The sequence below is a fragment of the Corythoichthys intestinalis genome, chromosome 11, assembly GCF_030265065.1.
Source record: "Corythoichthys intestinalis isolate RoL2023-P3 chromosome 11, ASM3026506v1, whole genome shotgun sequence".
Lineage (NCBI taxonomy): Eukaryota > Metazoa > Chordata > Actinopteri > Syngnathiformes > Syngnathidae > Corythoichthys > Corythoichthys intestinalis.
In genome coordinates, this window is record NC_080405.1 from 25,006,324 (window position 1) to 25,031,674 (window position 25,351).

The 25,351-nt window shown below is 43.0% G+C and overlaps 2 protein-coding genes across 2 annotated transcripts; both read left to right on the forward strand.

Annotated features, from left to right (window-relative positions):
* Positions 1–551: 551 nt before the first annotated feature.
* zgc:110843 (uncharacterized protein LOC541492 homolog) lies at positions 552–7,289 on the forward strand. The gene is made up of 3 exons (XM_057850185.1): positions 552–753; positions 3,043–3,245; positions 6,698–7,289. Exons 1-3 carry the CDS (start codon positions 696–698, stop codon positions 6,785–6,787), a joined length of 351 nt encoding a protein of 116 aa, XP_057706168.1. The 5' UTR covers positions 552–695; the 3' UTR covers positions 6,788–7,289.
* Positions 7,290–9,020: 1,731 nt separating this feature from the next.
* Positions 9,021–11,691, forward strand: LOC130924169 (CXXC-type zinc finger protein 5-like). The gene is made up of 2 exons (XM_057850571.1): positions 9,021–9,296; positions 10,109–11,691. The coding sequence occupies exon 2, from the start codon at positions 10,293–10,295 to the stop codon at positions 11,184–11,186; it is 894 nt and encodes a 297-aa protein (XP_057706554.1). The 5' UTR covers positions 9,021–9,296; positions 10,109–10,292; the 3' UTR covers positions 11,187–11,691.
* Positions 11,692–25,351: the final 13,660 nt, after the last annotated feature.

The window sequence follows — 25,351 nt, forward strand, 5'->3', positions numbered from 1 at the left end:
GATATATTCCAGGTTAAATGTTGAAATATATATTTTAAAGTATGCCGCATCTCTGACGTTTACGGAATGCTAAGCCTTTTGAAATTTGGTAGAACATTATGGAATCTACGGCTATTTCAAAGTACACGTTTTTACTTTACTATAATGTTATATTTATCGAATGACCCCTGCGCAAAATAACCGACAAGGGACAACTTCGGTCCCCGTTGCCTCACAACGCGCATTAAACATCTAGCTTATGTGTGATATCGATGAGTCGGGCGGTGGCGTTGGACGTCACGTTGACCAAAGATGGTACTTATCAAGCGAGTTTACTTCACTGCTCGTAAATGACAGAAGCTCGTATGTGTTGTGTTCAAAATTCATTTTGCCCAAAAAGTTGACGGACTAAGTAAGGCTTTAAGTGTGTTATTGAATTTGACTATGGCCACGTGTTAAACATCCCCGTCAAATTAACTTTGAGGATAAAATTTGATGATTGTAGGAGTGTTCAAAATAGCGCCAAAGCGAAACCGGAAACTATGTGGAGGGAAACCATCGAAGCCTCATGTACCCTCTGTATGACGTAGGTGTGTTGTTGGTTGACGTACTGAGGACGAAACCAACGGTTGCAGAAAGAGGACGGCGTCCACTTACGCATACCCGCGACTGACCTTGCTGCTGTCGCCAAATAAAACGCAGCGTCCAGAGAAAACATGGCCACCCCCTCCATCCCTCAGTTGTCAACAAGCTCGGGAATGAGGTTGTCAAAAGGTAAAGTATTTAATTGTTACGCTTAGTATGCAGCGGCTGGCCTTGCAGTAACTCATTTTAATTATGTTTTTTTTTTTTTTCCCAAACTCAACATCGGTTCGTCATGACTTTTGCTGAATTTGTGACAGCTTTGTTTTGTTTGCATAACACAACCGGAAGTCACTTGAGGTCCTCTAATGATTGGCGTGAAAAGCACTGCAAGGACACGAACTGTTTTTATTGCTGGCTAAATACCACCTAGAATTTAACAGATCGAAGAGTCATATTTAGTTACCAACCATTGGTCGTTCTGAAGGCTATCCAACTTTCTCACTGTGGCTTGGCCTCGTGCCCCCGAGTAAAGACTTATCACGGGACCTGCTAAGCCTGACAGGCGACTCGTCTCTGCTTTTACTCTGCAGACATCTGCTTACTTACTGGCTTTTAAAAGAAAAAAAAAAAATCATACGATGCCTTTGTTACAATCGCAATACATTAGTGAACTAGATTAGACTATCTAAATCTTCATATTTGTAGTGGTTTAAATTGATACCGTCCATAATGAGAGAAAAAGGATCCATCCTTACCGACACATTATACATATTTGGAATCGATAGGTTATAATGCATCAAGTTTAACAGGCCCAGCCACGTATATTGCTCCCAGCTGCACTTAGGCTGGTTAACACCGCACCTTATGAGTTGAGGGTGGCAATGGTGCCTTGCTCAAGGGCATTGCAACACTGCCTAGCATCTCTCTGACCAGTGTATGTCATTTTTTACATTTTGTCCATAACAGGACATTATGACCCCTGATACCCAAGCAAATGTCCTTACAGACTGTCACCGTGTTCAATAATCCTGTGTTACATTCTAGGGAGGTATTTGCATTTGCTCAAATTGTGCATGAAAAGCTCTACAGGTTCCAGTGATGACACATAAGTAAACAATAATATAGAAATAATGTCATTTTTAATGTCTATATACAATTTAGTTCCAGTAACACTAATGTAACAACAACAAAAAAGTTGAATTTCAAAAACTGTAGTCTTTCTGATTTGATATGAATGGAAATGCCTGTAAATCTGTTTCAACCCACTCAAAACCATTTTTTAAAATACACTCTATTAGAGCTGCAACGATTAATCGATTAACTCGAGTATTTGATTACAAAAAAATGTTCGAATAAGTCTTGTTACTTCGAGTATTCATTTAATTAAAGTGGCGTTGTAATGGTTTATTTTGAAAGTGTTTGCATTTAGTTTTATTGTGATACACTACCCTCTGGTCTGCCTCATTATACATGGCTGAATCCAACTGCTTCCTATTAAGACCAACGTAAGCCAAATTTTTGTTGAGCTAATGTTTTTTAATGCCATTCGTAATTTAGTTTATAGGTAAATTTATCCATTTTTTGTGGGAATATGTGTCTAAACCATTTTGTAAAAAAAAAAAAAGTATTTTATAGCATTTAAGCGAGCGGATTTTTGCAATGTAAGTTAGCCAATTGCTCTTTTGTTGTACATAGATTAATTTTTTTTATACCGTTTCAGGCTCAGTTATTTTAATTTTTCATGTTCCTTATCCGATTACTCGATTATTCGAACTAACTAGTTCATCGAGTAATCGACTACTAAAATAAACGATAGCTGCAGCCCTACACTCTATAATATTTTACTTTGCTAAAATTTAAATTGAATCAAATATAAAGAAGCTAAACTTTTATGCATCATGAATAATTAAGAGTGGCTCCTTCTTGTGTGCATGACGTAACAGCCATGCGGACACAAACAAGGAAGTGTTTCATAACTTTTGTGAGTACCTGTTAGTAATTGTTGTTTTCACAGAGAATAAAGACTACATGCCTTTCTGTATTGTTAGATTGCTGTCAAATATTAGTTGCTTCAAGCATTACAACATCACCAGAGAATTGCTTGTTATTAAATATTAGTTGCTTCAAATATTACAACATCACTACAGAAATGCCTGTTTTTATGGTGTTTTAGTCTTACCCTGCAGTCTTTCCTAAGACAAAGCTATGCACTTGTTTAAATATAGAATGTATACTTGTATTGGTTTATGAGTTGTTTGACGGTAAACTTCAAACAGTTGCATAAATAGCTTGAAGCATCTTTTAGAAGATTTGTCTACGAAGAAATTTCACAATTTAATGGTCCAAATGACAGCTCCTCACATTGGCAGATATCGGAAATGCATCGTTTGAGCCATGTCGTGTACAGCTTGCCGTAGCCTGCACAAAAAACAAGATTACTATTTAGCATTGGTTTGCCTGCTTCATTTGTCTCTCTAGAGCATTTCCTGGTCGCATTGCCTGTGGCGGTAGTCGCAGCTGCAGGAGGCTTCCTGGTCAGCCGTTACCTGAGCGGGCGGAGCTGTAAAAAGGGCCTGGTGAACACCTGCATCAACAAAGATAGTCCCAAAGTGGTGCACAGCTTCGACATGGAGGATATTGGCACCAAGGCTGTCTACTGCCGTTGCTGGAAGTCAAAGAAGGTCAGCTTGTTGTTGTAATGATTGCGAAAGAGTCTCTTATGTAAGTATTATGACTGTGTCTTGATGCCAATCAATGCATAACTACTGTTGGAATGGACATGGTCATTCCAACAATTAATAGTGTTCCAAGAGAGACAGTCACTATTGTCACTACACATTTGAATGTGACAGAGCAGAAAATGCGCAAAAAAATTTAAAAAGGGCAAAGAAATGTTTTACAATTTCTTATTGTAAATAAACACAGATATCAGATTGTCTTCATAGAGGATGACCAAGTTTAGAAAACATTTCCTGTTGAGCCGTTGAGTTAAATAATATCTATAAACTATTGATTATCAGAATAGTTGTTGATTATTTGATAATCATTTGTTGTGGATAAAATTGATTTACCCTCTGAAGCGTTTTGTGAGGGAAATAATTTTACAAGGTCTGGATCGCCATAAAACATTTTTTTTACAGAGACGCTTTAGGCTATCACTAACTTGCACTCAAGTCACAATAGATTTGCATTAAAAAAAGACTATACACATTTCCATCCTACAGTCTTAACACAGACTTAGGCTACGTCTACACTAGGACGGATAATGGCCTTAAACGTGTAATTAGTTGGACTATATGACATGTCGGCTACACTAGTATTCCTATTATTTGTATTAGTTGTTACACGGATAATGTATGCGGGTAATAGTACCCGCCGCTTAATATGGACTGCTGTTTCCATACAACAATAGGATACTAAGGAAGTGACGTCATGCCGTCTCCATTTTTAGTGCGGTAGAGTAAACAATGGCATTCCTACTCCTCTTTTTTTTCCACACATTTTTCTTGGACCTTCAAACTATGTCGCAAAAATATGCTTCAATTCCGTGCCCATTTGTGGTCATTCCATCGCGGATGACGTGGAAATGAGCGTTTTTTACAGAGCTTGTCCCCTGCGTTGTCTTCGACCAGCCAGCTGCGGGGCTGGCCCCTCCCAACTCAATGCCGACCGAACATCAGTATATAAAAATGCGTAGAGGAAAATTAAACCCCGAAAAGTGACCTGCGTGGTATCCCCAGTCAAAGAGGCGTGCGATCAGTTTTTTTTTTTCATGACATTTATGCCTGTCAAAACTGTCGCCACTTTCAGGGTCGCCACTGGTATGCACAAGCACTCCTGGTTGCGGCTTCCAAGAAATATAAGCAGCGCCACACCATATGCTTCTATTTTTAATTTTCCAAGTGGTGAGAGTGCAACTGAGCATTGATTGTAACATCCCAAGTAACGATGTCAGGCTTTCCTTCTTTCTCTATGGCTTTATTTTAATCACAACTCGGCAATTGCTCGTAAAAGCCGAGCGTGCTCTCACTTCAGGTTTGCAGGTTTTCTTTCCAACCAATGAAGAGGACACCTTTTGACCAATCTGATCTCTTACATGGGTAATCAGTTAAACTTTGTCAGGTGCTGCTTGTTTCAACAGAAAATTCATTAGTTAAACTATTTGTGCGGTATCGGTTGGAACAAAATCTAGCTCCCACTTGTCCTTTGTGGAATTGGTTTGACACCTATGGTCTTGAAGGTGTTGTAATTTTGAAATTTCCCGCCGCCGAGTAATGAGTTTCCAGTTAAACTGTGCGGGCGATGACGTAACATATGAGGCTGCTCCTTTCTACGCATGCGTAGTTTGCGCAAATGCAGGCGTACCTTGCAGAAGCGGGGGGGCCTTGAACGCACCTTAAAGTGCATGTGACACGAAAAAGCATGTTTATTTCATAATACACGCGGTATTTTATGCCCCTGAATGATATGGACCGCTTGGATGTGTGTGGAAGCGATCGCAATATTTATTTAGTTTTTTGAATCCCGCGCCATGAAAGTGAGTGACTTCCGGCTTCGGTCTTGCATTGAGGAGGAGGGCGCTGTGACGTGTACGGTAGAAGACGTCCTCTTCACTATACAATGTACTGTTGTGTATGGGGACGAAGGATTCAGCTGATTTTGCGGATTAATACGTTTATTTTTCGCATCATGCCAGCCAAACGGCTGCAGAAAAATCATTCTGTATGAGGGAGAGGCGTATGCGCCTTTTTGGAGTTTCAAAAGGTTCCCATTCACCGTGGATATTTACTGTGGGACCATTGGACTTACGAGGAAGTGAGTAAACATCTTGTTTTGTATTATGTCAAATACGAATACAGCGATTACAAAGTAAACACTACAAACTTCCTTTAAATAAAGGACTACTTACGTTGTAAAAAGCTATCCTCATGCTCATTAGCAGCACGTTAGCTGCACAACAACTGCAGCCACCCTCCTCCGGGGAACCAACTGTAAATTGCTGTCCGCCGGGCGGTTTGCCGATCCGCAAAGACAATTGACAACTGGGTCGTCATGTCAAATAATCCAGGCTAGTTATGTGTGATTTTCCGCTTCGAAGACTTTGAAACATCACTCGGTTCGGGTTAGCATGTCGGCTAGCTGTCACCCCCTCTGGTTTGTTTACATTCTCCGAAGCCGGGGAAGGGAAATGACATATGTCCGATTTAGGTGTCATAAAATATCGTTCGGGAGGTGCGACAGTAAAAGTGAAGTCGACAGTTTTGACCATTATGGAGTAATTTTGCCATGTCGTCCTGAATAAATGCATTTTTATTATTTCATATTCCATTCAGCACAAGACTGTTATTTGTCATGACCATGCCATTTATTTAGCAATTGGGGAAAATACTTGGATAAAAAGAATGTCCTGTAAAAATATTGAAGTAAATAGACAGAAACAATGACATTTTGCCGCTCTCTTCGTCGCGTTTTCCTCGTTGTGAATAGTTCCCCCTCGACGGGCTGACTGGTCTTTCTCAAGCCATTTATATAGCTATTGGGGAAAAATACTTGGATAAAAAGAATATCCTGTAAAAATTTTGGAGTAGAGAGACTGAAACAATGACATTTTGCGGCTTTCTTCGTCGCGTTTTCCTCGTTCTGAATAATTCCCCCTCAATGGGCTGAATCGTAAAACCGATGAGCCCAGTCTACCGCTGACGTCATCCACCTGTTGGGGACGCTCAAGCCCTATAATGGTAGGCGTGGCTAACCGGCAGATTAGAAGACTAATTTCTCGTCATTTGCGCTTTGCTAAGTTGTTGTATATAGTCGAATCGTCTCAAAATATGATTCTAATTCACATAATAATGCCATTTAAGACTTTTTTTCTCGTGTTGTATGCTCTTTAAACGTAAGTGTGGACAGGTATAAAAATATTCGGCAAAATACCCTGGAGAAAAGTATCTGTCCTAATGCAAAAGTATCCTGAAAACACATTTTTAAAGTATTCCTCAGCACCCGGTCTCACTCTGTCGCTCACACAACTATCCAAATGACGCAAAACAAAAATTCAGCTTCAACTTACAAACCACAAATGAATCACATCCATTCACATACAGACTCTATGAGCCCTTTTCTTCTGCTTCTGCAGTTCCCTTTTTGCGACGGCGCCCACAGCAAACATAACGAGGAAACCGGCGACAACGTGGGACCGCTCATCATCAAGAAGAAGGACGCATGAGCCGACTTCATCCTATTTGTGGCGCTCCCTCCATCACGCCTCCTCTATTTTTTGAGCGGCGTTGCAAGAACAGTTACGGTATTACGTTGTCACGCCAAATCACACAGGCCTCAGTAGAATATTGGAACCCACAAGTTGAATGAGTATGATAATCAAACATTTGCAGGGAGATGATGAACGGTCAGATGTGGTGGTGTTTAAGCCTCGACCCACTTTAGAACGGTTTGTGTATTCAGTTCTAGACATGATGGTAGTAAGCGCAAGGCCTTAAATCAATTAATACTAAGACGCACTACAAAGATGAATGTTCCATGTTTTAATTTTTGTGCTAAGCTAGAAGCTTGAAGTTTTCGTCCTGATTCTGATGGGTTGATCACCCAAAACCAATCATTGTGGAAATTCTGCCTCTCAAATTTGAGTTTTTCTACTGTCACCAGTGTATCCGATTCGAGTGTTGTTTCTTCCACATCGTGTGAATAAAAGTTTTTTTGTGGAAAGTGGATCAACATGCTTTGTGTTGTTCTAATTGAAGAAGTCCTTACTACCAAAGTATCAAAAGTGTGTTTGTTAAACCACTGCATCAAGCACTGACTCACGCCAACCTGGTGGCGGAGTTGCGTGTGTGTATGTGTGTGTGCTGGATGAAAAGGGTGGGGGGGGGCTGCGTTCTGCAGTGTCCACCTCTAGCACGAGTGGCCATTTTAAGACGCGTCAGTATGTGTGGTCACCACTAGAAGACGCTGTGTTTACACGAGCAGTCGTGTCCAGAGCGTGTTCACGAGTGTTGGTGGGGGCCCCTGCTGCTATAGTGACACGCGCGCACGCACACACGCACGGGCGCGTGCACGGGCTTATGTGGCTGCGTGCCAGATGCAAGCAGGACTCTCGCAAGAGGTGGAGTGGACTCTGCGTCTCGTGAGGAGTCACCTGCGAACGCGACTCTAGTTCTCCAGCCATGTTTATCGTCTCTTCATAAAAGGGCAACCTGACCGGCAATAGAGTGAAACTTTAAAAAAGGAGCAAACGCTGTTAAGGTCATTTTAGTTGGCTATTATTTTAATCAAATGGATAAACTCTTTAGAACACCCACTGATTTAAAAAAAAATTTTTTTTTAACATGTTAATGTATCATCCAATGCATAATTATTATTACAGAAACAGCCATGAAAAACACACTTTAGTACTTTAGGTTACACTAACCTAACAAGGATAATACATTAAATATAAAGGATATATATATATATTTTTTTTTAATGTAAATTGTTTTGTATCACATGCCATGTTTATTTTGCCCTTTTTTGTAAGTACACCAGTAAAACAGGTCAATTAATTACTGCTTAAATTTAATTATTTCATATTTTATTAATGTATTCGTCATTTATTTCTGTGTTTTTAAGCTATATTCAGTGAAGCCACATGTTTTACACCTTCAAAATTCCACGGCACACTGCCAGTCAAAAATGACAAAATAGTCACTTCAGTCATTTTTATTTTTTCTGGGAACAAGAAAATTTAATCATTTGTTGATTTAAACAAATATATATAAATTACCTTTTTTTTTTTTTTTCTCAAACTCCCTGGCTTCTGTTGATGGCGCGAGACTCTCAATCCATTTTGACTGGGAGGGGGGCGAATGAACTTGTGTTCATTTGCTCCCTCCTGGTAATATGGATTGGACGTCTAGTGCCGTCAATGGCACTGAAAAATGAGCATTCACAGTGAGTCCTCACAGTTTAAATGAATTTAATGTCAATGAGTTTGGAAACAAGTAAATGATGACAGACTAAACTCCTAAGAACATGCTCGAATACAGTATATACACCACTGCCATTAATGAATTAACAAATTAATTTTAGTTAATATATATATATTCTGTTCAGATCCTGTTTACTCTAATAGCCCAATAGTAAATTTCCCCCTTATTATGATTCAGATCTTAAAATGTTACTTATAAATTAAGGCAAAATCCTGCAAAAATTGGAATTGGCTGAATAATATCTAAATAATATTTGATATATCTATCTATAAATAATTATATATATGTATATATATATATTTTAATTCCAACTGAATAAATACAATGAATAACTTTAATGAGAGTAATAATTGTCCTAGAAAAGAGTAATAAAGAAGTAACAATAGTTTAATTGCAGCAGGCGGGCTAACTAGAGTGTTTGATGTCTGCTTTTTTCACCACTCCGCGTGTTATAAGTGGCGACTTCCGTCCACACGTTGCCAGCTTTCTGTGCATTTCCGTGGGTCGTCGTGACCGCGACGACCACCACGCCACGGCGGTGTCGTGCTGCCGCCGCCGAGAGTCCACTTCGCATTTTGAGCGACGCCCCCAAATTCCGTGCCGAGTGTTTGCAGACCCTCCGGGACGGAGAGGTGGAGGAGGAATCGGCAGCTCGGCCGTCTGTGTACGCTACAAGCAGCACCAACGCCATTAGTTCATGACTTCGTCGAAGGCTTTTCGGTGACAGCGGCGTTCGAACGAGCGATTTAGAAGGTAGGAAGAGACATTTCCGAGCTACTTCCTGGTTGCTTCGGGCTGCTTTGTGTTGTCGCCTTCCGTGCGTGTCGCAGCGACCACTCGGACTGTGGTCAGCGCGCCGTGGCGTCGGCCGAGCGTCGTCTTAGGTAACCTCAACTCGGTCGAAAACACCGACAAGCTTCGCCATTGTACGCTTAAAACAACCCGCTGAGCTCTCGGACGACCGCTACTCGTGTCTAATGCTCGGCGAACGCCGTATTTGTCCATAAACGTGTCCGCGGAATCTCGCCCGCTTGCTTTTTTTTCCCCTCTATCCGCCGCCACCGCATCGTTGCGCACCTCGCCGCTGCTCGTCGTCGATAGCAGACAAAAGACAGCCTTGTTTTTGGACGCTTCTGTGTTTAGTGTTGCCCCGGAAAGCCACATAAGCATGGCTGGCACACATAAGAGCAGTCGTCAAAATGTATTTGAAAAGCGCGCTCCACATTTGACCTGCGCATATGCGCATATCTTTGCATATTGTTGTCGCTCTGTTATTGATTGCATTGATATACCGTGAAATTCTTAAAGGGATACTAACCTCCTGTATGCGGAAATAAGTGGCAACACATGCGCTCACGCTCATAGGGGGCGGTTAGCTTCCCTCTGGGAGCTTTATTTTCAAACAATTGACATTATTATGATGATGGTGTTGTTGTTATGCATTTGTCACATTCTAAGCACTGCTCGAGCTATGTTAGCCCGCTGTGTTTACTCTGCGTTTTTCTCCCCCGATATTTCTATTCTTAACCCTCCTCCCTTCGCCCTGTTCATGTGTTGCTCCCCAGGACTCCACGGCTGCTGCAGAGAATGGGAATAGGGACACAGGCCAAGGCTTGCCATTTTGGCTGAAGGAACAGGACAGTTGTCAACCCCGCGCGCCGGCGTCAATCCCTCTCTCCCTCACCTCTCCTCTCCTCCCCCCCTCCGGCGCACACACAAGGACACAAACCGCCGCCCACATTCACGGCTATGTCCACAGCAGTAGACATTGCTGGCCCTTCCTCGCCAGATCAAGCCAACAGCAGTGCTAAAATCCCCAACGAGCCACTGAGACCCAGCCTCAAGCGCTCCAGCCACCCCTACGGCCTGTCCCATTACATTGCCAGCCCTTCCCAAGGCATGGACGTCAAAGGCCTGATCCAGCCCTCCCCGTCTCAGCAACAGGCGGCTCCGCCCGGCCCCACAAAACCTCGCCGGGCGCCCACTTGGCCCGATATGTGGGAGTCGCCTAGCGGGCTCCACCTGGCCCACGCCGCCGAGCTGCTGATGCGCGCCGGGCTGCTGGCGCTCACCCCCACCGCCACCGAGCAGGCCGGCTCGGGCGCACAGACCAGCCAGCCCGCTAAAAGGGAGCCGCCGGAGGCAAAGGGAGGCAAGGGAGACGGCGAGGGCGGCGGGTCGGGGCCCGAGGAGGAGGAAGAGGACTCGCCCGGATGCAGGACGGACATCCAGCCCTACCTTGGCGCCTGGTTCCCTTTCAGCCCCACTCTCTTGCCTCTCGCCGGCTTTCAGATGGGAGGAGGCCACTGGAGGAGCACAGCGATGGGCGCCGACGGCATGGAAGGCCTCGTGGCCGAGGGTCACTCGCCCGGGTCTCTGGGCGGGGGCGGCGGTGGGAGGCGGAAGAGGAAGCGGTGCGGGGAGTGCGTGCCATGTCGGCGTCAGACGAACTGCGAACAGTGCAGCAGCTGCCGCAATCGTAAGAGGGGACACCAGATCTGTAAATACAGGAAGTGCGAGGAGCTGAAGAGGAAGCCGGGCGGTCCCGGGTTCGAGGGTAGAGTGTCCGCGTTTGACCTCAGAGGTTCCGACTTTTCTTTGGGCCTGGCGCAGGAGAGAAGCAGCGGCGCGTTGGATGGATAGTGACGTTTGCTGCTTGTGTCACAGGAGCTTGCTCAGATGATTGTTGAGGAGTACGCACACACACATATACACACACTGGACACCATGTTGGTTGAAAGACATGAACATAATGCTTAGTGCAGAGCTGCACCTCTGTTCAAGAATGTTCTCACTCGTTCCCATCCTTTCTTTTGACAATCAGTGAATTGGAGAGGAGAGAGAGAGAGAGAAGGACACCAATGTGTCAACTGTATCAGCGATGGAAAAAAAAAAAAAGCTGTAAATAGACTGTAAATATCGGGGGAAAAACATTATGTCTTTTTTACATCCCTTTCCAGTTTGGATGTATTGTGTTGCAGCCGCTTAAAAGAAAGACGAAAAAGAGCCAAACGTTTTGTTTCGGACGGGGACTCTCAATTCTGTTGTCACCGCATCATCAGTAAGCGAGTCGTCTAAATTATTTCATGTGCAACTTGTACTGTATAGATCTGTTTGCCCTTTTGAAATAAAAGAAATTGGCCATGCGCGCTTGTCTACACGCTTGTACTCATATTTAATTGGGAATATGTGTTTGTTGGCCACCGTGCTTCCGCTGATACATGTGCACGCATGTGTGTGTATGTGTAGCTTATGAGTCACCTAATGGCGTGGCGGAAAGCCTTATCACCAGCCCACAGACGCACACACGCTCACACATGCACACCTACTCGCCGCTTGGCGCGCACACCTAAGCTGACACACATCACAAACAATCTCCATTCACACACACGCACCCTGTGACGCAATGTGCTTTTTATTCACAACTTCACATAAGAAAGGACATCTCAGAGCAAGCTGGGCCGTGTGGGTTTTTCGCTTGTTGCCGTAACGATGGCTGATGTGATAAGACCTTCTTCCTCAGCGCCACACTCCAGGGGACCTCAGGGAAGACGTAACCATGGCAACGGTCGGCCTGAGGTGTCACGCTATAATTGGGCCACGGCTGCACTTCCTGTGCGCCTTCAGTCAGGGGGGATCGCAGAGGGACTGTGTGTGTGTGCGTGCATCTGTGGGGGTGGGGGGTTTGTGTGTGTTTGTCAGGCAGGCGAGAGAGAGAGAGAGAGAGAGGCGCAGCACGCCAACCAACGCAGGACACTGCCAACTCATGGAGAACAGCAGCGAGCTCCAACATCATGCAATTACGACACTCGCTCTGAATGACAAACACACAATCTCCCGCTGAAGTCCTCACACTCATCTTTCTTCGGCTATCGCGCAAGAGCAACATTCTTGGATCTGCGGCTTTTCTTTCCCCCCTTTCTAGTGATTCGGAGCCTAATCCCCCCTCCCTTTTTTCGTCACGCACGCACACAAGTGCACACACGCACACACACACCGGAAATCTGTGTCACCCGCTGCCCAGCAGGTCCAGTGACTCCCTGAACGCCTGCAGTCTGGCTCCACTGGCCTGCAAGATGGCAGGAAAGAAAGGGGGAGGAAAAGGGATTGAACAGGGGACAGGGAGGGGGTGGGGGAGGAAGAGGAGGGTTGGGGTGGGGGTCGAAAGCGGATCCAGGGAGAGGGAGAGAAGGTGGAGGGTGAACGGGGGTGTGTAGGGGGGCTTGAAAGAGACTTGGTGAAGGGCAGAGAGGGAGGGGGGTGTACGGGAGAGGGTGGATGAAAAGAAGGCCGCAGGAGGGGAAAAAAGAGAAAGAGTGACATGCGGGGAGGAGGACGGGGAGACGGACAGCAGGGGATGGAGATAACGTTGGCCAAACAAAGAAGGCGAAAAGATGAGTGTGAGTTCCACAGAGTAGAGAGTGATGAAGGTGATAGAAATGCAGTGAGACACTAAGGTGCGTGAGTGAATGACGGTCGCATCGCTTGGGGCCGGGCGGTGCGTGCAATCAAGCGACCCCGTGGCGCCTACATATGTTGGCAGCAACTCCGCTCGCACTGCAGTGGAACACTCTGCCAGCCTGCTCGTTGCAACCTGCGCTGGAGGCAGGGCGGAACCCTGCTCGCTCGCCGGACAGACCTTTCCAATCCTGGCAAGAGCTTGGAGACACTGCGTCTCATTGTGTTGGAAAAGGTGTGACAGCAGCGACACATTTTGAACAACAACACGCCATTCGTTTTGAGCACGCATGTCCTCATTTAGGTTGCTGTGCTGCAGGGTGGAGCCTGAGATTCAAACTCTGAACCTCAGAGTTGTGAGGCCTAACCACTAGGTCTCTCATGGAGCCAGCCTACTGTGATAGAAAAAAACACAAATGTCTCTACATCCTTGAAAAGTTCAGGCTCATCTGCCCTCTGCTTGTATTTTAGTGACACTTGGGGTCAAAGTGGACTCTTGACCTTTGACCTTTTAAGCTATTAAAGATGGATCTGGAGCAGGCAACAACTATGAGGTTTCACTTACTCAATTCTCAAAAAAATATCTCAAACATGAATAAAAACACCAACAAACAGTTATAAACCATTGAATTCTCCTTTTCAATTATGAACGTAATATTAAAATGCAAATTATGTGTCACAAAAAGTGGATTTACCAAGATAAAACATCCATTGTCAATGTTTACTTGTGTCTTTAATGTTACTGAGTAACTTGTAAAGTACTATTTAACTCCGTATATTTTGCTATTTTAAGGTTACCTCCTTCTAAGTTCCATTTTTCTCACTGTTACATGCATACTGTACTATTGAGCTAAATGAATACTTCAGCTGGTTAAAGGTCTGTCAATTGAATGCAACTGCATTTAAAAGTCAAATGTCACTAGCAATCACGCACATTTGAAATAGGGTACGATATGACCTCACCCTATTTATTATGCAATTATCTTATTACCTTAACACTACATGTTGGTTACATGCCCACTAGAGTGCCAAACTCAAACAAGTTCATAGGTAGTTTTCGTTTGTTTTGGGACAATTCCAAAGCATTTCAGAACCAGGATTATGCTGTGTTCGGGCCCTTTTTGAGGAGATTGTCTTCGCGAACAGAAGCTTTACAGTGTCTTTAACGATATGATATTCTGATGAGTGGCTCTTGATTGGCTGTTTTTTTGAAGCAGTGGGTGATGTGTATGTTCTTGTTCATTGAGTCTTTGTGCACCATATACATACACTAAACCAGTGATCCCCAACCACCAGGCCGGCTACCGGTATCGGTCCGTGGCGCTTTTGCTACCAGGCCGCAGAGAAATCATAAATCATTTGTTAACAACTGCAATCTGGCCTGTGCTTTTTGACACATCTATAGACAATTTTCCGAGTTACTTATGCTTTATTTCCGCATTTCTGCTTGTGACTTCCGTTTTACACTTTCTCCATTCAAAACAACAGTGGAGCTGGAGTCAAAATCCCTCAAAAAAGACAATTTGAAAATACCGCATCCATCTGCCATCATCACGACATGGGAGAACAACATGTTCATGAAGGCAGATGTGGAACCAAGCCTGTGCCACCACAAAGACCGGGTATTTATGTTGCCATGTTGCCGCTGGTGCTATGGAAGGTATGTTCTTTCTATCATTGCCTTTTCATATGTCCAGTGCTCAAAAAAATACTAAAGCCGAAGCTGAAATGACTTGTTGTCTTGGATATTGTTATTACGATGATGATTGTATTTATAATGATGTTTATTATTATTTACTCCGACTTCTGTACTGCTGTGGCTGCAAAACATGCTATCTGCTGCTTGCCTGTTGCTAATCAGTATCTGTAGGATGGCACAATAATGTAAACACATCAATGCAAGTGTTAAAAGCGTTTTGTTCGTTTGTTTACAGGTTGAAAATGCTGTTAGGCAAGGGAAGACAACTTGATGTGCCTCACAACAACACTCACTGTACGTTGATGGACATATATTGAGACTACGTGCGTTCTACTTTGATGACGAAAGGCTCGACTTATGCTCCACCTTGGTTGATATTTTTCCAATAATTTTATAAATTGTGATTTATTGACCTGGTTTGCACATGCACCAATCGTTTTCAATAATACAAGAAAGTTTATTTATTTATTTATTTTCCCTTCAGGCATGACAAATTCAAACAAACATACAGCATTTATATGTGTTTACAATTAATTCAACCCGAAAAGAAAAGGGCTGACGGGAGAAATCGAAGCTTATTGAAACCCGTCCCCAGTATACCATATAGACCCCACTCACATGACGTCACAACCACGCCTCCGCGCCATATTGTCCATCAGCTCGTCGTGTTTACGCATTACCGCTACGTAAATTCCTCCTATTATGGCGTGTTTTTCTGCTCGTTAACATTAATAATCAAAATGGTGAAGGCGTGTGTGGCGGTTGGTTGCAGTAGCAGAGAAGATAGACGGAGAGACTTGAAGTTCTACCGTACTCCGAGAGACCTGGAGAGGAGAGCGAGATGAACTGCTGCAATTCGACGAGAAAACTGGGCACCAAACGATCACCACAGACTATGTAGTAGTCATTTTATACATGGTAAGATGCATTTAATATATATTTAGAGGGTTTTGGGCTGACAACCACTATTAAGATCATTGCGAGGCTAATCGCCGACAACATACAGTTTCAAATTCAAGATGTTTATTTCTTCCGCCATCATTATTTTTAGAATAATATTTAGCTGGTACCAAGTGAAAGAGGCTGACCTCGTCTACGGATCATCAGTTAAACAGGGGTGTCCAAACTTTTTGCAAAGGGGTCCAGATTTGGTGTGGTAAAAATGTGGGTGGCTACCTTGGCTGATTTACGTAGAACAATATATTTAAACAATTTTTAGCAAGCCCTTCTGTATGTCACATTTGCTTTATTATTATTTTTTTAAATTCATAATTTCAACAATCTCGCCTTTGTGGCGTTCTCTTTCGATACTCGGGCTCTTGCGAAATACTGCTGCTGTGAAATTAAACTAGCTTCAAGTTGCTATAATTTCTCGCTGCGTATCTTCCTTGTAACGTTGTCGTACATGTCAGCGTGTCTTGTTTGGTAATATCGCGTCACATCGAACTCTTAGTCCAATATCCACCTATCCTTGAAGCATCGGCCATCGCAGTCAACTTTTTTTTTTTATTGATTGTCGCCATTTTAGAAAATTGAAAGTAAAGGGTCACACGGGGTAATGTTGCTTAGAGTGCTGCTCTTAAAGTTTTTCAAAGTTTCGTGAGAATAGGCTGAGTTTCTGAGGACAAGATAGTTTTAGATATCAGGGTAGCAGATGTCAGGCAGTGACGGCGAAGACAGCGGGTCGGAAAATATCGATTTAGGCATTAAATATGGATCTGGCGAATGGATAGACTGAAGCTTTTCCACATAACGCCTTTTATGCAACGCATCCAATGAGTTTACAGCGTCTGAAAGCACCGGGGCTTCCATGAATTGCACTATAAATTGCACGACAAATTGAAACCATTGAGAATACAGATAAACAATGACGGACAATATGGTGGCCGGATACAGCGACACGTCATTGTGTGACGTTGGTGAGTGGGGTCTATAGGACAGAAAATGCGTCCTTTGCCTTCGAGTGTCTGAGTAGTTCTGAAGTAGTTGTTTTATTGCGATAAATATCTGCAATAAAAAAGAATGACGCACTATTTTTGTTTAAAAGTACATACCTTTTACCTTGTAACAAAATAATCCGTGTCAGCACTGCTACATTTGGCAACTGTAATATTATTTGTAATTACACCTCATTTTGGTCACTCAAGTGGCCGGCGTATCAAGCTACACCTCACGTTAGCTTAGGTTGTTATAATTTTGTCCATGTATGATCAACTAAGTGATCAGAACAAATATACAATCTCTTTGTTGGATCCTTAGGTTAAAAGCACATCCTTAACTGGTTGTCTGCACCTGGTTTTGATTTAAGGCATATGGCGAGGTCGATCCACACTGGCGTATTGTAGCTACTAGCTAGTCGCTGATCAAAAGTTTTATTGCGATCAATATCTGCAACAAAAAAGAATGACATTCTATTTTTGTTTATATGCACATACCTTGTAGTATTTCCTTGTAAAAAAAAAAAAAAAAAAATCTGTGTCAGCCCTTCTACATTCGGCAACTGTAATATTATTTGTAATTTCACCTCATTTTGGTCACTCAAGTGGGCCGGTGTGTCAAGCTACACTTAACGTTACCACAGGTTGTTATAATTTTGTCCACGAATGATCAACGATGTGTGAAGAACAAACATACAATCTTTTATGGATATATTGGATACTTAGGTTTAAAGCAAATCCTTAACTTTTTTGTCTGCAGCGATTTAAGGCATATGGCGAGGTCGATCCACACTGGCACATTGTAGCTACTAGCTGGTTGCTGATCAAAACATTCCACTTTCAATCATACATATAGGCGCTTCCAGGTGTTCACGCATAGCACAGAAAGTCTCAGAGTCTCATCTACGTTATGCTGAATAAATTTTTGGAGATTCCGTGTGTTCATCTGGTTTGATTTTGCAGTTTTAACATTGTCAGCACACTGCTTACTTCAACCGCACTTCATGTTGATCTGTCTAAAACGGAAGTTCGGAGCAGATATTGTCAAAGATGGCGCCGCCCATGTTTCGCTCAGGAAACTTGTCTATATGCTTGTCTTCTCTGTTGACTAATCCGAGTAGAGATTTGTGTACGTCACCCTCTCGTTGTTTGCCACCATTACTGAGGTGTTTGCACACCTATAGCAGTCCAGCGTCAGTCAATGTAAAAAGTAACGTTAGCTGCTGTTGGCTGTGTGTTGCGGGCGGCGACGTCTTCGGACAGTTTTTTTTTTTTTTTTTTTACAGGAAAAAGGTCATCTGCTCAGCAAGAAGAGGAGCCTTCAAGCATGTCCATTTTGCATAATATGTAGCTAAAAGCCAGCAAACGAAGCAACAAAAGCGAATGCACTGTGAGCCTCATACCTCGTGACGAACCGTACTGCTAAAGCCAAGAAACCTTTCACGATTGGAGAAGAACTCATTATGCCTGCGGCCAAGGATATTTGCTGTCAAGTTTTAGGAGAGGCCGCTGTTAAAAAGGTTCATTCAGCATATGGTGAGTTAAATTTTCCCTGCTTTTAATGTTCGTTTTTAGCCCCGTCGTGTTATTTAATATTTACTGTCATTTTCTGCCACACATTGCCGGTCTGTGAAAAAAAGGCCCACATCATACCTGCCATTGTGCATAAAAGGTTGGGATGAAAGGGATGAAGTGGTAATTTGATGTCCATCACCGTCAATAGCAACAAATGCGTTGAATTGTCTGTATCTCATTCATAGCCATTGATGGCAATGGAGTCTGTGGACGTCCCATCCATTACGCCTGGCAGAAATCATTCTCCACCAGCCCTTCCCAGTCGAAATATACAGTGCCTTGCAAAAGTATTCAGCCCCCTTGAATCTTGCAACCTTTCGCCACATTTCAGGCTTCAAACATAATGATATGAAATTTAATTTTTTTGTCAAGAATCAACAACAAGTGGGACACAATCGTGAAGTGGAACAACATTTATTGGATAATTTAAACTTTTTTAACAAATAAAAAGCTGAAAAGTGGGGCGTGCAATATTATTCGGCCCCTTTACTTTCAGTGCAGCAAACTCACTCCAGAAGTTCAGTGAGGATCTCTGAATGATCCAATGTTGTCCTAAATGACCGATGATGATAAATAGAATCCACCTGTGTGTAATCAAGTCTCCGTATAAATGCACCTGCTCTGTGATAGTCTCAGAGTTCTGTTTAAAGTGCAGAGAGCATTATGAAAACCAAGGAACACACCAGGCAGGTCCGAGATACTGTTGTGGAGAAGTTTAAAGCCGGATTTGGATACAAAAAGATTTCCCAAGCTTTAAACATCTCAAGGAGCACTGTGCAAGCCATCATATTGAAATGGAAGGAGCATCAGACCACTGCAAATCTACCAAGACCCGGCCGTCCTTCCAAACTTTCTTCTCAAACAAGGAGAAAACTGATCAGAGATGCAGCCAAGAGGCCCATGATCACTCTGGATGAACTGCAGAGATCTACAGCTGAGGTGGGAGAGTCTGTCCATAGGACAACAATCAGTCGTACACTGCACAAATCTGGCCTTTATGGAAGAGTGGCAAGAAGAAAGCCATTTCTCAAAGATATCCATAAAAAGTCTCGTTTAAAGTTTGCCACAAGCCACCTGGGAGACACACCATACATGTGGAAGAAGGTGCTCTGGTCAGATGAAACCAAAATTGAACTTTTTGGCCACAATGCAAAACGATATGTTTGGCATAAAAGCAACACAGCTCATCACCCTGAACACACCATCCCCACTGTCAAACATGGTGGTGGCAGCATCATGGTTTGGGCCTGCTTTTCTTCAGCAGGGACAGGGAAGATGGTTAAAATTGACGGGAAGATGGATGCAGCCAAATACAGGAACAGTCTGGAAGAAAACCTGTTGGTATCTGCACAAGACCTGAGACTGGGACGGAGATTTATCTTCCAACAGGACAATGATCCAAAACATAAAGCCAAATCTACAATGGAATGGTTCAAAAATAAACGTATCCAGGTCTTAGAATGGTCAAGTCAAAGTCCAGACCTGAATCCAATCGAGAATCTGTGGAAAGAGCTGAAGACTGCTGTTCACAAACACTCTCCATCCAACCTCACTGAGCTCCAGCTGTTTTGCAAGGAAGAATGGGCAAGAATGTCAGTCTCTTGATGTGCAAAACTGATAGAAACATACCCCAAGCGACTTGCAGCTGTAATTGGAGCAAAGGTGGTGCTACAAAGTATTAACGCAAGGGGGCCGAATAATATTGCACGCTCCACTTTTCAGTTTTTTTGTTTGTTAAAAAAGTTTAAATTATCCAATAAATTTTGTTCCACTTCATGATTGTGTCCCACTTGTTGTTGATTCTTGACAAAAAATTAAAATTTTATATCTTTATGTTTGAAGCCTGAAATGTGGCGAAAGGTTGCAAGGTTCAAGGGGGCCGAATACTTTTGCAAGGCACTGTATGAGCGTCTATTGTCGTCAATCGCAGCCAATTGTTAAAATTTTATTTCACACACCGTGCTCTGTCATACCCTAACCATTTACAGGGTGACCCAAAAAAAAGTTTACACTGCCATAATACAACTTAAATGCCATGTTTATTCATCTTAGAATTAGAATTTAATCACAAATTATACATTATTGTAAAGAACATGTACAGTACACTCTATTTTTCAATGTGTCCTCCCTTAAGTGTCACAACAGCCTCCAGGCGCCTGCGGAACGCTTGACAGGTCTTCTTTATGTAGGATGCTGTCATCTTTTCCCAAGATCTAACAATGGACCTCTCCAAGGCGGCCACAGAAGTTTGTGGCTTCTTACAGGCACTGTCCTCCACAGTTGCCCATATGCTATAATCCAGGGGATTGAGATCTGGACTCTGGGGTGGCCACATATCACCTTGTCAATCAACTTTTTGGTCCGCACAGATCGGCACTTCCAGACCCAGGTTTTCGTGAGGCTGTTCCAGTATCTTTCAGCTTCTTTTTAACTTTGTAGACTGCACATCTGGATATTCTCAGATTTGCTGCAATCTCAGTAGGTGTCAGACCGGCACGCAGCAATTCAGGTACAGCTAAAGTTTTCTTCATTTTCAGCAGAAGCACAAGGAATTGTAGAGACGAGAGATTACCAGCTGCATTGAGTGACCTTAATGAATCACTTAAGCATGACAACCTATTTAGATATGTTTCAATGGCTTTTAAACAAGCAGTCAACTGAGTGTAAACTTTTTTTGGGGTCACCCTGTATGTCTTTCCTCTTGAATGTTTATTACTCTCAATGGCAGCAAGAGTTAAAAACATTAGTTTTTTTTTTCCACCACCAAGTAGAAGATGCTTGATTACCAGTTCAATATCCTAGCCCCACTCCCTGTCTTGCCAACAAAATCCATACACGCCATTGGCACAGCAGTCTATTGGGGCGTTGTTTCAACTCGCTCACTTGCTAGTGCTAGCGCCACCATGTTTAAAAGGCTAATTTGGAAAGACAAGGTACTGTATATGGGTTATGGGGATGTAGAGTTTATCACAATTATTGATGCTCGGCATATAATACATATTCCAGTTTGCCCCTCTAAGCATTCAGAGCCATTTCACACATTTGGCTACCATTTTAGGCAAGGTCAGATGGCGTTCTCTCCTAGCGGTAATGTGTGCACGAAATTCTGTTAATCTTTAGCCTGCTGCTGGTTGCAGAGGGAAAAAAAAGCCACGGTGGCTCCAGGAAGTTAAGCAAAGCACGCTGATAAAGTCTGCCTGCCTGCAGGGATAGTTCATCACGGCCTCTTGTCACGCCATCTCATGATGCGGAATCGATTGCTACCACCGAGGATTCAGCTCGGAGCGGCCTTCGCTCCTCCATTTGCATCACTCTCAAGAGCGTTTCCTTTTTTAACCGAGTGATAAATCATGAACAGAGCTGTAATTTTGCTTGATTTATAATATATACAGTATATATATAGTATATACAATACTAAAGGGGGATTAACTAACATTCTCATTGCAGTTTTATCAATTGTTTTATGGCTATCCCTAAAACACACGTTAAATCTGCCTACTTTGTCATTAGCAAAACAAAATGAGAGCTTCTGAAATGATTAGCTGTAAATGAATATTCAGATTCTCCAGTAGGATCAAAATGCTGGTACCCACATCCTAACCTGAGCATGTAAGAGGAAGCACATAACTCGCTTCCTTTCATTGGCCTCCATTATTTTATTTTATTTTACACTCATCTTTTAAAGTTCTCACCCACAAGACCTTATTTCATTTTTATGCTCTTGCCTGGTGCCTTGTATATACTGTATTTATTTATTTTTAACCTGTCCTATTCAGCTGCTTAGACATGTAGAATGGGAACCTAATGTCATGCCTTAAATTCTATTAGGTTTGTGCTCTAGTGTGTTTTGTCATGTGATTACCCATTGATTTCATCTGTTGTGGTCCTTGTGTGTTGACCCATTCGCTGCCTCTTGTGTTACCCACCTGTGCCTCTTTGTTACCCCATGTCTGTACTTAAGTTCCCCATGTGCTGTCTCTTCTTGTTCGTTCATTGTTTTTCTTAGTGTCGATTCCATGTCAATCCCAGTGCCTATTTCTCCGTCCGAGCCCTCGTTCCTGTTCAAGTAAGTTTTGTTACCTTTGTTAGTACCCTGAGTTTTGTTTGCTTTGCTGTTTTGGATCCCCTGGATTTTTGTTTGAACTTTGTGTTTTTTGTTAATCTTCATGAAAGTATTTTTGAGTTTTCCACCAAACTGCCTTTGCGTTTTTGCCGCTTTTGTTTCCCTGCGTTTGGGTCACTCAGGGAAAGGAAAAGGAGATGCGCCACCACTGCCCACATCTGCCCCACCACCGCCCATCCATTTGTATCCCCAGCCACCCCTGCAACCCTCCGCAGGGTCACAGCGGGACCGCTCCTCGGCCCACTAGACCCGGGGCAGGACAGACCTCCCACCCACACGGGGCAACACCTCGCCGGCGCCAAGTCCGCGAGCCACATACATGGCAGCCATTACTCAGCACCATGATGGGGTTGTGTGGGGAATTTACTGCAGTGTATGCATTAAAATATGAGAGCCGGGCTGAGAGGGCTGTAGGACTGCTACAGGGAACTTCTATTTGGCTGCAACCCCCATTTCCCTTTGGTAGCACCCCCTCTCTATACTTAATATACTTTATTTACAGTGGGACAAATAAGTATTTAGTCAACCATTAATTGTGCAAGTTCTCCCACTTGAAAATATTAGCGAGGCCTGTAATTGTCAACATGGGTAAACCTCAACCATGAGAGACAGAATGTGGAAAAAAAACAGAAAATGACATTGTTTGATTTTCAAAGAATTTATTTGCAAATCATGGTGGAAAATAAATATTTGGTCAATACCAAAAGTTCATCTCAATACTTTGTTATGTACCCTTTGTTGGCAATAACGGAGGCCAAACGTTTTCTGTAACTCTTCACAAGCTTTTCAGACACTGTTGCTGTTTTGTTGGCCCATTCCTCCATGCAGATCCCCTCTAGAGCAGTGATGTTTTGGGGTTGTCATTGGGCTACACGGACTTTCAACTCCCTCCACAGATTTTCTATGGGGTTGAAATCTGGAGACTGGCTAGGCCACTCCAGGACCTTGAAATGCTTCTAACGAAGCCACTCCTTTGTTGCCCTGGCTGTGTGTTTGGGATCATTGTCATGCTGAAAGACCCAGCCACGTCTCATCTTCAATGCCCTTGCTGATGGAAGATTTTCCCCCAAAATCTCTCGATACATGGCCCCATTCATTCTTTCCTTTACACAGATTAGTCGTCCTGGTCCCTTTGCAGAAAATCAGCCCCAAAGCATGATGTTTTCACCCCCATGCTTCACAGTGGGTATGATGTTCTTCGGATGCAATTCAGTATTCTTTCTCCTCCAAACAGGAGAACCTGTGTTTCTACCAAAAAATTCTGTTTTTGTTTCATCTGACCATAACACATTCTCCCAGTCCTCTTCTGGATCATCCAAATGCTCTCTAGCGAACCGCAGACGGGCGTGGACATGTACTGGCTTCAGCAGGGGGACACGTCTGGCAGTGTAGGATTTGAGTCCCTGGCGGCGCATTGTGTTACTGATAGTAGCCTTTGTTTCTGTGGTCCCAGCTCTCTGTAGGTCATTCACTAAATCCCACCATGTGGTTCTGGGATTTTTGCTCACCATTCTTGTTATCATTTTGACGTCACGGGGTGAGATCTTGCATGGAGCCCCAGATCGAGGGAGATTATCAGTGGTCTTGTATGACTTCCATTTTCTAATAATTGCTCCCACAGTTGATTTCTTTACACCAAGCATTTTACCTCTTGCTTTTCAGTCTTCCCAGCCTGGTGCAGGTCTACAATTTTGTCTCTGGTGTCCTTCGACAGCTCTTTGGTCTTGGCCATAGTGGAGTTTGGAGTGTGACTGACTGAGATTGTGGACAGGTGTCTTTTATACCGATAATAAGTTAAAACAGGTGCCATTAATACAGGTAACGAGTGGAGCCTCGTTAGACCTCGTTAGAAGAAGTTAGACCTCTTTGACAGCCAGAAATCATGCTTGTTTGTAGGTGACCAAATACTTATTTTCCACTCTAATTTGGAAATAAATTCTTTAAAAATCAAACAATGTGATTTTCAGGTTTTTTTTCCCACATTCTGTCTCTCATGGTTGAGGTTTACCCATGTTGACAATTACAGGCCTCTCTAATATTTTCAAGAAGGAGAACTTGCACAATTGGTGGTTGACTAAATACTTATTTGCCCCACTGTATTTAAAAAAAGAAAAAAGTAAGAAATATTGACGTAGCACCTGGCTTGACTTTAACATTCGTGATTTGTGGATGCCACTGACAGTATATGTTGCCATCATACATTAGGGTGACTAGGGTGACCAAACGGCCTCTTTTGCCCAGACATGTCCACTTTTTACATCCTGTCCGGGGCGTACGGCGAGGCTTTATGAATTCATGAAAATGTCTGGTTTTCATTATTTTTCATGGGACCAATTAGCATGTGTTGAAATTGACTGACTTTTTGCACAGAATAATACGATACTGTGTTGCCTGTGATGTGTTCACAAGGAACCTGCCCGGTGGTTAGTTCTGCTGTGCTCAGTTGCAGTGAAAACAGACGTCGCAGCAGTGTTCCATCGTCCCTCAAAGTGCTGAAAAAAACAACAACAAAAAAACTCTGAAGACTAAAGTGACATTTTTTGTTCGTTAAATTAGTATTATTGTGAGGCTATGGTTTGATTTTCATTATTTCACTTGAAAGAGAAAATAGCTTTTTGTTAAAGCTGGATTTTCTACAGAAGAGGTATTATTTAGAAGATTGTTTCAGATGATAAATTTGTACAGTAAGAAATGAAAAGGCAGCAATGACTTTTTCAAGGAGGATTCACTAATACAGAAGAGGGCATTTTGTAAAAAAAATCATTATTTAATTCCAGTTTTTTATGTTGTTATTGTTCTATTATTTTAGGAATAATAAAGCCTGTTGAGTAACCTCTGAGAATTTGTGTCTTTGGTTATAGTAGCTATCATCTTGTTATAAAACGGCATTTTCTATCCAGACGGAGGAGGCACACTTTAAATATATTGAAGTGATAAAGCGTCTTTGAGTCAACTTTGAGTGTAATTTAAGTATCTCGAGGCTGGGCCAAGAGTCCTCTTTTTGTGGAAATCAAAA

Bases quoted from the DNA above. Each gene is read 5' to 3' on its own strand.
- zgc:110843 (XM_057850185.1), top strand. From the start codon at position 696: ATGGCCACCCCCTCCATCCCTCAGTTGTCAACAAGCTCGGGAATGAGG. The intron at 754-3,042 runs GTAAAGTATTTA...TTGTCTCTCTAG, and splicing joins GGGAATGAGGTTGTCAAAAG to AGCATTTCCTGGTCGCATTG. The intron at 3,246-6,697 runs GTCAGCTTGTTG...CTGCTTCTGCAG, and splicing joins GTTGCTGGAAGTCAAAGAAG to TTCCCTTTTTGCGACGGCGC.
- LOC130924169 (XM_057850571.1), top strand. From the start codon at position 10,293: ATGTCCACAGCAGTAGACATTGCTGGCCCTTCCTCGCCAGATCAAGCC.